This window comes from Hipposideros armiger, unplaced genomic scaffold (genome assembly GCF_001890085.2).
Source record: "Hipposideros armiger isolate ML-2016 unplaced genomic scaffold, ASM189008v1 scaffold_439, whole genome shotgun sequence".
NCBI lineage: Eukaryota > Metazoa > Chordata > Mammalia > Chiroptera > Hipposideridae > Hipposideros > Hipposideros armiger.
Window position 1 is genome coordinate 441,803 of NW_017731789.1, and position 13,756 is coordinate 455,558.

General features: G+C 37.9%; 1 protein-coding gene across 1 annotated transcript in view; it reads right to left on the bottom strand.

Annotated features, from left to right (window-relative positions):
- The window catches only part of ADAMTS3 (ADAM metallopeptidase with thrombospondin type 1 motif 3), a 272,211-nt gene that overhangs the window by 257,007 nt on the left and 1,448 nt on the right, over nt 1–13,756 (bottom strand). The window contains exon 2 of the mRNA XM_019665331.1: nt 13,174–13,201. Coding sequence (XP_019520876.1) covers nt 13,174–13,201 — 28 coding nt within the window. The remainder of the gene's footprint in view (nt 1–13,173; nt 13,202–13,756) is intronic.

The window sequence follows — 13,756 nt, forward strand, 5'->3', positions numbered from 1 at the left end:
TCTTCACTACCATTCCCCAGTGCCTAAAACAGACCCTGACATTATTCAGTAAATATCTGTGAATGAACAAATGAGTGAATGAGTGAGAGTAGTTTGAGCCTGCGGGGGTATCTAAAATTCAAATACATCCTCTTTTCCCCAAATAGCAATTTAGTACCAAGCAATTAATGACAGCAAACTACCGAAGTTGTCATGTACCTCTACAGCCAGAATTTTGCTTGCAAATGTTCAATAAATCAAACATTTCATAGTATCCGGATCTTACATTTTAAGCTACTAAGAACAACAACAACAAAAAAATGGGGGGTCTAATCATTAAAACAGACCTCCTGGAACGCAGACACAGAGCCCCTCACACTTAGAAGCAGGCAGCAGGAAATTAGGCCCAACTTTGCAATCCCTTTGGCTATTCACAGAATTATAACGATACAGATCAAACACAAAAACAACCTTGAAAAATCATCTAATCCTTGCCTCTTTCTTACAATGAGGGCATCTCAAAGGAAATGGCATTATTCTTTTCTTCAGTTAAAAGTGGAGCGCCTTTAACCTGCCCTGCTCTTTATGTGGAGAGACTATTCTGAGTATTCCAGAAGTAGCTCTCTCCATCCCCTTTCACGCACCTTCCCCACGGTAAAGAAGGGAGAAGTATGTGATTGGGAAGGCTGGGGAAAATAAGAAGGTTGCAAAGCCCAGCACCTCCCTCATCATTCCTCCTCCTGGGACGGATCCTGATAAGGGGCACATGTTCTCTTCCACCTCCCCAGGAGCAGGCCCTGCCCCAGCCCTGTGGGGCCTGACACCCAGGGGATGGGGTGAACGTTCAGCCACGACACTGCCTCACCAAGTGAAACCTCTGCGCCTCATCCTGGCCTTTTTGTAAAAGATATTTTCTCCATGTCTTTGGGTTTGCTAATTTCTCAACTTGTTCAGAACCCAGGAGGGTAAGAGGGGTAGTTTTTATTCCAGATCCCCTCAGAAACTTGAACTATCTTTACACAAAAGTATGGTCATGTCTCTGCTGGCAGTCTAATTTTGACACTAAATATTCTCCTTGTCAGAGAATTCTCTCATATCTCAACTCCTCATTCTGGAGTTTATTTAATTTAATGCCTTCTTCCTCTTTGTGCTGCAGGAAAAAACTACATTCTACATACAAACTATGTGTGGGGAGTTTTGCACTTTCTGATGTGAGGTGATGAGGTCTTGAAGATGATTGGAAGAAAAGGGAGTGGTTTGAGAGAAATGTCTAAGGAGAAATCAGTAGGACTTAAATGATATTAATTTGAGGGAAAATTGAAGCCTAAAAACTACATTGTTGTATAATTTTTGCCAACTCCAAACTGCCCACATATAATTTCATACATATATGTGTGAAATATGTATACATTTGTGTGTGCAAGTGCACACACACACACACACAAACACACAAATATTTCACAATGTACATCACAGAATGAGTGTGCAATGTTCTGTGTTTCCATACACTGAAAGACCTTTGAGCTATTCATACTTTCTGTATTAACATCAATCATGTTAGATTTTTCTAATAGTTTCCAAACTTTAATCATTTCTGAGGCTTCTGACACATTTACACATGTCTGTGTTTACCCCACACATAAAAGGTTAAAAAAAAAAAAATTCCCTCAAACTGAAACCTTAACGGGACAGTTCTTTGCTGAGAATAATGTGTCTTACCCTTTCCTTTCATTCTTATAAAAACTAAACCAAACTGCTCTTTTTCACTTGAACATTGACCTTGCCGTCCTGACTTCACTATTTCTGATCATGACGTGCTGATTCTCCCAAACCCCCAGGCTAGAAAACTGACTGCATTTCAATTTTTCCCCAAATTAATATCCTTCAAGTCCTACTGATTTCTCCTTAGACATTTCCTTCAAACTACTCCCCTTTCCTCCAATCACCTTCAAGACCTCATAATCTCACACCAAAAAGTGCCAACTCCTTTGGGGCTGGCCAAGTGGCTCAGTTGGTTAAGAGCATGAGCTCTGAGCACCAGGTTTGCCGGTTTGATTCCCACATGGGCCTGTGAGCTGCGCCTGAGCTGAGCTGCCGCTGAGCTGCCAACAGGTGGCAGGATGGCTCAGCTGGTGAGAGCACATGCTCCTAACAACAACGTTGCCAGTTTGACTCCTTCATGGGATAGTGGGCTATGCCCACCTGCAACTAAGATTGAATACAGCACCTTGAGCTCAGAGGCCACGAGCTGCTGATGGGCAGCCCGATGGCCACTGGACTTGGAGCTGAGCTAGCTGCGCCCTCCACAACTAAGATTAAAGGACAACAACTTAGCTGTTCCCCTTCCCCAATTCCCCAACATTGTCCCCCTTCCCCAACACCCCAATAAAATCTTTAAAAAAAGGGGGGGGGCCAACTCCAAACTCCCCACATGTAATTTCTCACTAGCAAATACTGTATAAATTATACCAAAATTTTATCTAAATAACTGCCAGGAAAATTTTTTAAAGCCCCACATTTTAAATGTCTAGGTTCTACCTCTCACTCCCGTTATGACTTGGGTCACTTAAGACTTTTGTATGTCAGTACTCATCTGTAAAAATGAGAGTAAAAGTATTTAATTCATAGGCTTGTGGTAAAAATTAAATGGTGTAACCCAACGTGCTTAGAACACCATTTGGCACATAGTAAGTACTCGATAAATATTAAGTAGTAATAATGCTGTTATTCTCTCTGAATCATTTCAATGGCTTATCATTACTTGAGGATAAAATAAGTTTAGAAAACTGACATCTATTTTTCATTTTGGAACTGAAAATTTACTAATTAAATCCTCTCACTTTACAAGTAAGGAAGTGAAATTCAGAGAATAGGTAACGTAAGCAAGTCAAAACTTAACTTTGATATTTAAGGCCCTCCCTCTATGTTGTGTCCCTAATTTCTTTTTTTTTTTTAATTTCTTTTTGATGCCATCTCACATATCAGCCAATCAAAACATTCTCACGTGCTCAGCAGTCCCAGTTAAATCGTGCCTGCCTTGACAGCCCTACTCTACTGTAGCAGCCAGGGGGAAAGGATCACTGCTTTCTCTCCATCTATGCAAATGCTACCCAGCCCCCATGGCCTAGCTCAAGCCCCATCTTTCTCAAGAAGTCTGCCCTGCTAACTTGTCCAGAGTACAGACCTCCTGGCCTAAGCTGCCGAATTCTCACTGTCATACACCGTCTGTATAAAAGTTATAAAAAAAAAAATCTCTACGGAAGAAAAATTATATGCTTCCATCTTGTCCTTAGAGAGATTTTAAGTTCTTTGGGGTCAGACATGTGGTATCTTAGCTGTGTTTAAAGGTCTCCATCTTTGGGGAAATGTATATCAGTCTTTGAGGGAAAATAAAAAATCAGTGGCTATTTTTAGAAGGGGGAATTCTTGAGAAAAAGTGCTTTCACAGTATGACACTGCAGCCCATACTTGGGGATTTTCCTAATTCCTTCATCCATTCAGCCACATATGCTCACAACTGAGGACAGGCAGCTTGGTATGCTTCTAGTATGCTGTAGAATGATACACGAATATCTCTTAGAGGAGACTAGATGTCTCCGGCACATTGCAAAGACCACACTAAAGAACAGTAAGAGAACAAAAGTATTCAGTAGTACAGTACAACACTGCTAGGACCTGGAGTGACTCCAGTACAAAGCTCCCATATATCATGGTAATTTTAGCTGATCTAATTAAGACCAAAACCACCCCAGGCACACAGATTATTGGGATCCTTGTGGTTGATGCAATGTGGCTTTAATCTCAAGCAAGAAAGGGGGTAGGGTATGATGGTGAAGCACTCAAAGTCTTGAGTCAGAAAGCCTTGTGTTTGAATTCTGATTGGTTTCAAGTTAATACACTTTTGGGCATCCTGCAAGAAAATAATGGAAATTAAGGCTCAGAGATTATCTGTAAAAGAGAGAAAATAATGAGAAGCAAATAAGGTAAGGTACATAAAGGGCTTGGACCATCTAACAACATTTCAGTAAATGAGAAATCAGCTGATGTTATTTTCACCATCACCATCATCCTCTAGCTAAAGCTACAGAAGAAGGAAGTCAGTTTCATATTACTTCCATGTCCCAGCACCCCTCCAGCCTCTCTTCCCGCTCCATTCCCACCCCTGCCTTGTGTTTCTGATGTGGTGAGAAGGGACCTTAAGCTCCATATCAACAGAGGGATGGAAGCCCAGGCTGACTGTCACAAACCATGTTCCATTACCTAACCCAGAGTCTGGGATTCTCTCCCAAAAATTGGCTGATTGCTCGACTATGAAGAGGCAGTTCACACAGGCAATTTCCTTTATCAGGTATAAATCCTCAGTATGCAACAATCTGGATGCAAGAATAAAATCAAATGAGCATTATTCAAGATCTGCTAAAGAAGTAGCTCCAACAACAACATTTCCAAATCCTGAGCCAAGGAAAAGAGAATGACTTTCATCAGAAGTGACACGAGCCAGCTGCTCCAGGAAAGATGTGAGCAGGGTGAAGAGTGGACCTTAAAAAGGATACCACACACCGAAGGGCTTACCAAAACTAAACACTAACAAAGAAGGAGACACATCTTCTCTCAAAAGTAATTAAAATTTAATTGTGACACATGCTGAACTTCTCTGACACAGCCAAATTCTTTTTCCTCACTTCACCTCCTCTTGGCTCTTATCACAAGGCAGAGATACTTCTTGATGTCTTTTGTATTAATTACAACTCCATTTTAATAGTCAAAGATCTTTTATCAAGCTGTTTGAGGAAAAAACATAAAGGTGTTTTGGGGAGTTATTTTCACTCATTAAAAGAGAGTTGTAAACTGAAAAATTCTTTTCATTGTTTCTAATCTGGCTTTTTCATAAATATTTGTTGCAATTGCGCAATGTTTATGTTTAAAAAAGTCATTTAGGGAAGAACAGCACATTCTTTACTGTTCCAGAACGTAAAATCAGGTAAGAGAAGATCTTTCAAAAACAGCAAAACCATGAAGAAAGATGTTTTTTAAAAATCCAAGTATTTTCTTTGTTTGCTACATGTTAAAATGATCAAATCATCAATAACAGGATAATAAGTAGCAGAGAATTATTTTTTTTAAGTGAGGTCCAAATGCCAAAATTTTAACATTCCAATCTTAGTTTTTAAAGAAGCACTTCTACTGGCTATATTTATCATCATTGGAAGTTTTGCAGACTCGAGAGCTATATTAGGCATTCTAACAATTAATATTTCTCATACATCTTACAATTTGATAGATAATAATTTTAAAGACTAACATTGAGTCTAGAATTTAAAGCCAGGAAAATCAGCATTTGTCTTCAGGGTCAAGGACTGGGGAAAATATGACAGATAAGAAATGTGGATAGCATTTTTAAAGTTTTTCACTGAAACTTGACTTGTAGTAATTATATTTTCCAAATCTAAAACAGTCTGGCTCATGGTTTGACAAAAATATGAGAAACTGGGACAGTCCAAGGGGCCACTAGACTAGTTTCCTGTTGCTGCTATAACAAAATTCCACAAACTTGGCAACTTAAAACAACATGAATTTATTATATATCAGTTCCGGAGGTCAAAAGTCTGAAATTGGTTGCTAAGGCTAAAATCAAGGAATGAGCAGGGCTGCGTTTCATCTAGAAACTCTAGGAGTGATCTGTTTCCTTGCCTTTTTTAACTTCCAGAGGCTGCCTGCATTCCCTGGCTCATGGTTCCCTTCCTCCATCTTCAAAGCCAGCAACATCGACCAAGTCTTTCTTATGCTGCCATCTTTCTTTCATCCACCTCTTCCATTTATAAGGACTTCCCCCTTGGATAATCCAGAATAATCTATTTTAAAGTTAACTGACTAGCAACCTTATTTCCATTGTAAACTGAATTCTTCTTTGCCGTGTAACATAACATATTCACAAGTTCCAGGGATTCAGTAGTAGACATCTTTGGAGTCATTATTCTGCCTACCATAGCCACCAGTTCCCAGCATGCTAGAAAGTCCTCACGTCTGTGACATTATTGTACATGTGTGCCTCCCCAGCATCCATCCCTTTTTCTTTAAATGCATCCCAGTTTTCCCTCAGGTTAACCACCCCACACTCCACTCTTACTCCCTATAAGTTAAGGGTGAAATGTCTTCATTGAGGCCAATAGAGCACTGCATCCTTAACTACAGTGAATAGTTCAAGGATAAGCTTATGACTCAGGCTAGGTAGCCAATAAAAGCCCTACCAGGAACTTTCCTGGAGCTGTCAAAAAAGAAATATTCTGTCTATGGTGGTGAAAAGTAAAAGGATAGTCTAGAGATGCTGGTGACAGTATTTGCCACAATTTGGGATGTGGGGAGGACACAGCCATCTTATCTGATAGAGAAATAAAGCCCACACAGCGTAGAAATGAGGGAGGGAAGGAGGGGAGGGGGTAAAGGGGAGAAAGGGAAAGGAGGGAGGGAAGGAGAGGGGGAGAGGGGGAGAGGGGGAGAGGGAGAGAGGGAGAGAGGGAGAGAGGGAGAGAGAAGGAGAAAGCAGGAGAAGGAGGAGGAAGAAGAAGGGAGGAGGAGAAGAAATTCTTATTATTTTGGGCCTTCAGATCCAGCAATACCTGACTTTGATTACCTGATCAATTTTATTTTCCTTAACCATTGTCAACTTGGTTCCTGTTATTTACATTGAAAAAAGTCATAGTTAATATAGGAATCTTCTCTCAATGAAATGGAAGAAATTTCTACAAATAAGGTGAAAAGAAGAGAAAGAATTGTGTCTCGTATACACAAAATATAGATGGTGTGGAATCCATAAGGAATAACTCTTTTTGTACCATTCCTTACTCAACACTCTCCCTCTATGGCTATATTGCAATGAATTAAGCGACACTTCATTGTCAACATAAAGATAATACATGAAAATAGAACTCTCAAAGAGCTGTCACATGGTAAGCTGAGTGGTTGGACAGTTTACAAGTCCATGGCACAGTAAATTATGGTTCCTGGAAAGTCAAGATGGCAGGCAGACCTGCCAAAAATGTAGGGGTTAGAAAGAAGTAGTTTTCCTAGAGCAAAAGTATTTTTTTTTTAAAGCACAGGACTAAGACATACTACTAATAATACCTATTATTCTAGTTTGTTTCCCATGTGCCAGCATTTTATGAGTCCTTTACAACCATATTAAGTAAGTAGTAGTAGTAGGCCTATAAGAAAGTGATGCTTTGAGGTTAAAGTCATCAGCTAGAAAGTAGTAGAGTCAGGATTTTAAACCACATGGTGAAAAGTCTGTGCCCCTGACTGTTTGATGGAGGAAAGGCAACAAATATTAATAGGTACTCTACCGGATATACTGGTTAGATTTTAGATTAAGGAATGGACTCTACATGTAAAGTTTTTACATATTGAAGAAAAAGAACCCAAATCATAAGAATCATGATTTCAATCATCCTTTTTATTTTTGTGTGCATATATACATATAAAAATATATGCACTATATGTGAAAAAAGTTCTAGAAAATATGATTTAATATGTGAGACTACAGTATTTGAAGATTAACATATTAAATCCTATTTACCTTCTACAAGTTTCCTAAATCTTTTTTTTTTTTATCAGTCACTTCAAGAGACAGACTGTTTCATGCTGCTTACAATTTGTTCTAAATTCCATAAAGATGCATCATGCTGGACTTGTGGCAATCATTTTTATAAACAAGAGACTGACATTTTACCACAAAATCTCTCCTAGGGATTTACAGTTAGTCAGCAAAGTCATGTAAACGTATTTGGAAAATTAGGATGGATCAATTACATGTGGGAATCCAGATTCCTAACCTCGGAAACTCTTCCCACGCTTTTCTATCCATTCTAAAGAATATCCAACTCTCAAATTCTATTGTATGATGTGGATAAATCTTCTTATAATACCAATAAAATTACAAAACATCTTTATAATTGTTCACACTTTTGGGTACTTGATAACTAGAAAAATGATTAATTTATTCCATCTTTCAGAGACTGCATAAATACTTAAAAATTATATTCATGTCAAGAAGAATGGAGCCCAAACTAACTTACACCTTTTTTTTTTTAAATCAACACTTTCCTATATTGCTATAGGAGTTTATGTCCTACAAACTTTTTCAAAAGCCACTTGTTAAAATGTATCATGTTATCATGTTAATTTGGTTTGCTCAGTAATCAACTTCTAGGTCTCTCTCTCTCCTAAAGTTGTCATTTGAAAAGCAGTCAATGATCTATATACAACACAGTGTGGCAGCAGTCATTATCAAAATGATTACATAAATTAAGGTTTATTAGTATGCTAGGATTAAGATGAGGTTTATAAGAAGTTTTTAATGATAGGGAAAATTATACTAAAATATTAAGCAAAACAAAAACAGGTATACAAAAAATACATAATCTGTGTATTAAAAAAAGACTGAATAAGAATATGCTAAATTATAACAATAGTTTGATATTTGGGATGATTGTCAAAGTCTGGGGAATACAAAACAATTAAAGAAGACGATTATAATGGGCACATGTAGAACTTCTACATTCAGAGCAAAAACTAATTAAAAAGAATAATTCAGCAATGTATAACAACAGAAGTAATACAGTTTAGGAATAAAAGCTGATCTCTATTAGAGGAACACTAAAGAGAGGGTTCCCAAAATTCTGGTAATAGTTGAGGAAGCACTCAAATAGTTGAGGAAGAGTTTCATCTAAGTCACCATTGTCAATATATCCAGTCCAAGTAGTATAACCAAACTCTTCATATTGAAATCTTTCTTGATTTTACCAGGCAATTTCAAATTGTCCCTAATGGCTACCCACAGGCAAAGAATATGTAGAGATAATCATCCTGGAAGCAGAGGTGACCTTGGGGATTTCTTAATATTTCTGAGCAATATCATGATTACTTGGTAAAATGACAAGGGCAAACAGTGAATGTATGTGGAAGAAATAGTTCAGCTAAACAGTAATAAGTTGCTGGTGAAAGATAATATGCTGCACTAATAATATCTTCACCTAAGAAGCTTAAATAATTTAACGTTAACCATTATGATGATCAATGAAGGAGTGGGAACTAAATCAGTAAAATCAAGTATATGATCTTTAGTTACAAGAAAGCATGATGGCTTGGGTAGCTAAAATTCTAAATTTTACAAAGGATGCTTTTAAACCTCCTTTAAACCACACTTTTTAGTATTATTGCTGGCAAACTGGATTGACAGATTTTAATCTTAGCTTATTTTATTTCACCTGATTTCAGCAACAGGACAAAGTATCCCAAGTAGACTTTAGGGCAAAATTAATGGGCATTTCTAATTGGCACATAATTCAGTTTGCTGAATACTTGAGAAGCACAAACAGAAAAGTGTATAAAAACTGATAAGCCTATGTCTCCGAGGTTTGTGGGGTCAAAAGAAAAGTCACAAGAAGCCTTGAAAACACTGAATAATTGTATGGCCATCGTCACCATCTTCATTTTCCTGAGAACCAATTAAACCCGGAGAAGGGCACAAAACAAGAGCACTCAAGGAAATTCAGAATCCAGGTAAATCCCAATGTGATAATACCCTGCTTGCTAGATCTATTCATTAAATAACACATATTTGAGGACCCGAAAGGTATGAAGCCCTGTTTTCCTGGGGATACAGTAATCATCAAGACAAAGTCTTTGCTCTCATGAGGTCTACAGGCGAGGAAATGCTTACTGTACGCCAAGGACTAGGTGAAGTGACTCACACTAAACCTTCAAAACCAAATAAATACCTGCAAATTACAAAAAAAAAGCATCTCTCAGTAAACTGGATATTTGAGAGGACAAGATTAGCAACTTTATTTTGTTAGGAATGAAAAGTAATGGAACTTGAAGCTGGGAAGCAGAAATAGGGCACAGAAAGATGAATATGTCCCAGTTCCAAGAAAGGGGGTGGGGGAGGGAAGATAGCTTAAACCAGAGCTTCACAATGATTTTTTTCCTCTAATGATACTCAGGTAAGCTCAAAGTGGTTACTAGTGAAACAAAAATTCTTTCTCGGATTCTCCAATCTGTACAGAACTAGGATTATTTCCCAAGCCACAAGTGTCACAGAGCTTTTTTACGCCATCAGGGCAGCCAGCCAGCTGCCCACAATCATCCTAGGCCTCCTACCAAGGCCATATCCTGAGTAAGAAATGAAAGAACTCCCTGATATGCCACAGAAGTATGTTAATGACCTCATGAAACATGCCTACACATATATACACAATGCATACACATTCACACATGCACTATGTGTATGTATGAATGTATGTATGGGTGTATGTAGGTATATATGGGTGTAAATAGGTTAAGTAGTTTCTCTAGTTGACCAAGGAGCAGAGAAGTAGGTCACACTTTAAAACCTATTCTCCCAATTTCTCTAGAGTGAATCATATTTTCCCACATACCAAAAGGGCATTTTTCCACTGGGTGGAGAGAGAAGGAAAAAAGCAACATCCCCTCTGACGCACTACATGGGTGATATATCTATACATAAGCTAACCTGCGCCCATTACAAACTGCCTTCTTTCTACCTAAATAAAAGCCTTTCTAGTCTATAGCCTTGAAAAGCATATCAGATATATTTTTAAAAATTGGTTTCCTAAGCCAGATACCCAAGACTACATATTACAGGATTCTATTTATAAAAAGCACACACAATAAAGCCTGGCAAAATTAATCTATCCTGTTGGAAGTCAAGAGACTTCCCTTCATGTAGGGATAACGCTAGGAAAGTGACACAAGCACTATACATGTTCTACCTACTGATCCAGGTACATGGGAGTGTTCCCTTTGTGAATAATCAGCAAGGTGTACACTTATGTGCGCTATCCTGCATATGTATGATACTTCAGTAGAAAACATTTTTTAAATTTAGCTTCCTAATGATTTGTGGTTTATCACTAATTTATATTGATCTCTTCTTGAGACATTAAATCCTCCAGAAATTATTCAGAACCATGGGATTTTCTCTAGCCAATTTGCAGCGCAACAAATATAAATTAATTCTACAAAATCTATTAGCCTTTCCTAATTGTATAACTGATCAAATAGCACCTCTGGGAAGTTTTATAAGACCACTTTTAAATCAATTATTGGAAAAAAGTTATTTATATGTAGAAGTGTGCATCTTACCAAACCACCTTATTAGCAAATACTTTATGCAGAGGAACACAGGAGAGAAATCTCATTACTGTATGTAAGGTTTTTTAAAATATATTTTTAAATCCCTCTTAAGAGCTACATAAATGATAACCCAAAGCCAAATGATAGCTACACTTGTTATCACAAGACTTGAGCCAAAGCCTATTTTTCATTTTTATTTTCCTCTTCACTCAACTTTAAAGTGGTAAATAAAAATAATAACAGAGAGCGATCCCATAAAGCTGAGGAACTTGGGAGCCAGTAGAAGAGTGCTCTGCCCTACTTTGACTCATCTGTCTCCTGCCAACTTTAAGCATGCCTGTACTACTTCCTTCCCTGCAGAAAAGGGCTACCAAAGTAATTTATATCAGCAAAAGGACAGAACCAAAGTCTAACCCAGGGCTGCTTATATGAAAGCATGCTGATTCCATCTGACAATTTAATCAAAGCAATATATTTTGTTCCCTTGGTAGAATGGATAATCTTAAAAGAGATTTTTAATTTACATATCAAGAAGTAGGGATGTTTCAGTAATCAAATTATTAAGTAATAAAAATAAAACAGCTTCTTTTCCCTACTTGTTTGAGGACTGGTTAAAAAAAAAATCCTCTCTCTCTCTCTCTCTCTCTCTCTCTCTCTCTCTCTCTATATATATATATATATATATTTTATATATATATATATATTATATATATTATATATATACACAAAGAAAGAGAGAGAAGAGATGGCTGAGTGCTGTCAACTACAAATGACAACTGCCTCTTCATAGACACTGTATTTTTAATGCAGTTCTCAGCCACTCTCCTCCCCTCTGTCCAGCTCTTACTATGCAGGTTTAAGCTTGAGGAAGAGTTCCAACCATGCTAAGCACTGAGTAGGAAAGGAGCATTCTGACATAGGCTGATATACAGCTACCTATAGACACCTGAGCCTGGATCCTGGGTCTCCCATTAGTTTAACAAGTATGGAATGCCTCCAGCTGTCCACTATGTACTACAGCAGGTAGCTGTCTAACCTCTCAAGCTTCATTCTCTTCAAATCTAGAAGTGGTACAGTGGTGTCTGTACTTCATAGTGTGGTTGCAAGAATTAGATGACATAATGCACATAAAGCAATTAACACTGCCTGGCACATAGTACATGGACAATGACTTGTAACTGCAGTAATGAAAACTTTTCATCTAGAAGATGACTTTACAATATCACTTGACAAATACAGAATTTACAGAGGCTGATACTCTGCCAAAAAGAAAAATTATCTTTTAAAGTAATCCAAGTTAAATGTTGTATCAAAAGGCTTTGAATGGAGCCTGGCTTCTTGCCAGATGACTTTCAGCCTCTGAATTCAGAACAAATACATTATTATAAACAGTTCCAAAAAAGACCATGCACTTTGAAGTGACCTGTTTCAAGTCACTTACACTCTGAGTCTCAGTCTCCTCACCCATAAAAATGGGAATAATTCCTACATCATCAGGTAACACTGAAGTTTTAGATGTTATTTGCAAAGGGCCTAACAGTATCTTGCACATTAGTAGGTAATTATTTTAAAGTAGACAGAATAAGATAAGTCATCAGACGGTTTATTCAAAGCTGGAAGATTTTTAAGAGAAAAATTTCCATGCTCTGTTCATTTTTCCCTTCTTTGCAGCAGTCTTACACTTTGCCTTCTGCTCTAATGAGCTATGCTACTCCTAATGCTACACAAGTTGATTTGATTAGATTTCTCTCCATATCTTCTTTCAGCCCCTACATCACCCTGCAAGAAGCTACCAGTGGCTTGTCCAAACACACTAATAAATTGATGCTTGAAAAGTCCAAATGCAGGATTTTTAAATCACTATAACTCATCCTGAGGAAAGTGGGATTCTCCTCCTGAAAGAGGAAGAGAACAGAAATGTTCCTGGACTACAAATTACTTTTTAATCATGAGAGAAATTTCAGAAACAATATTTTGCTTAGCTTACTTCATTCCTTACTTTCTGCTAAGATAAGAGTGACATCTGAGAACAATGCTTACCTATTTGCACCATTTCTTCATTACCAGCCTGGAAAGGAGGGGAAAGTAAGAAAAAGAAACAGTTACTGGGTTTCATCTTATCACCTTGTGCGTTTTATTTCTACCATGCTTTTTAGGAGCTAGCTAATCAGGAGATGCTGGAAACCAGGATTAGTGCCTAAAGGTTGCACCTGGGTTTGCAAAGGGTCTGCACCTGGGTTTGCAAAGGGTCTGCACCTGGGTTTGCAGAGGGTTCTTGTGACCAGAGCACGAGCCAATTCAGTAAAAATTCGGGGCAATGAACTGTTTGCCCATTTTAATTTTAATTTAGCATTTTTAAGCTAACAAAATTAAATCCTGACACTCAATATTCTTTTCTGAAAACTCCAGATACTAGGTAAGGATTAGAAAAGAAATCTCTATATTATACCTGCGAAAAGAAACCTAAAAGGGGACCTGATTGATCAGATTTGAGGTCAAGAATCAACAATTCTACACTTTCTACCCTATGTTCAGACCAGGCAAAAACTCACAGACAAATTCTGTGCTCGAAGTCCCACCGGCCCTGTGCTGACGTGATTTACTACAAAAGGCTCGGCTCGTC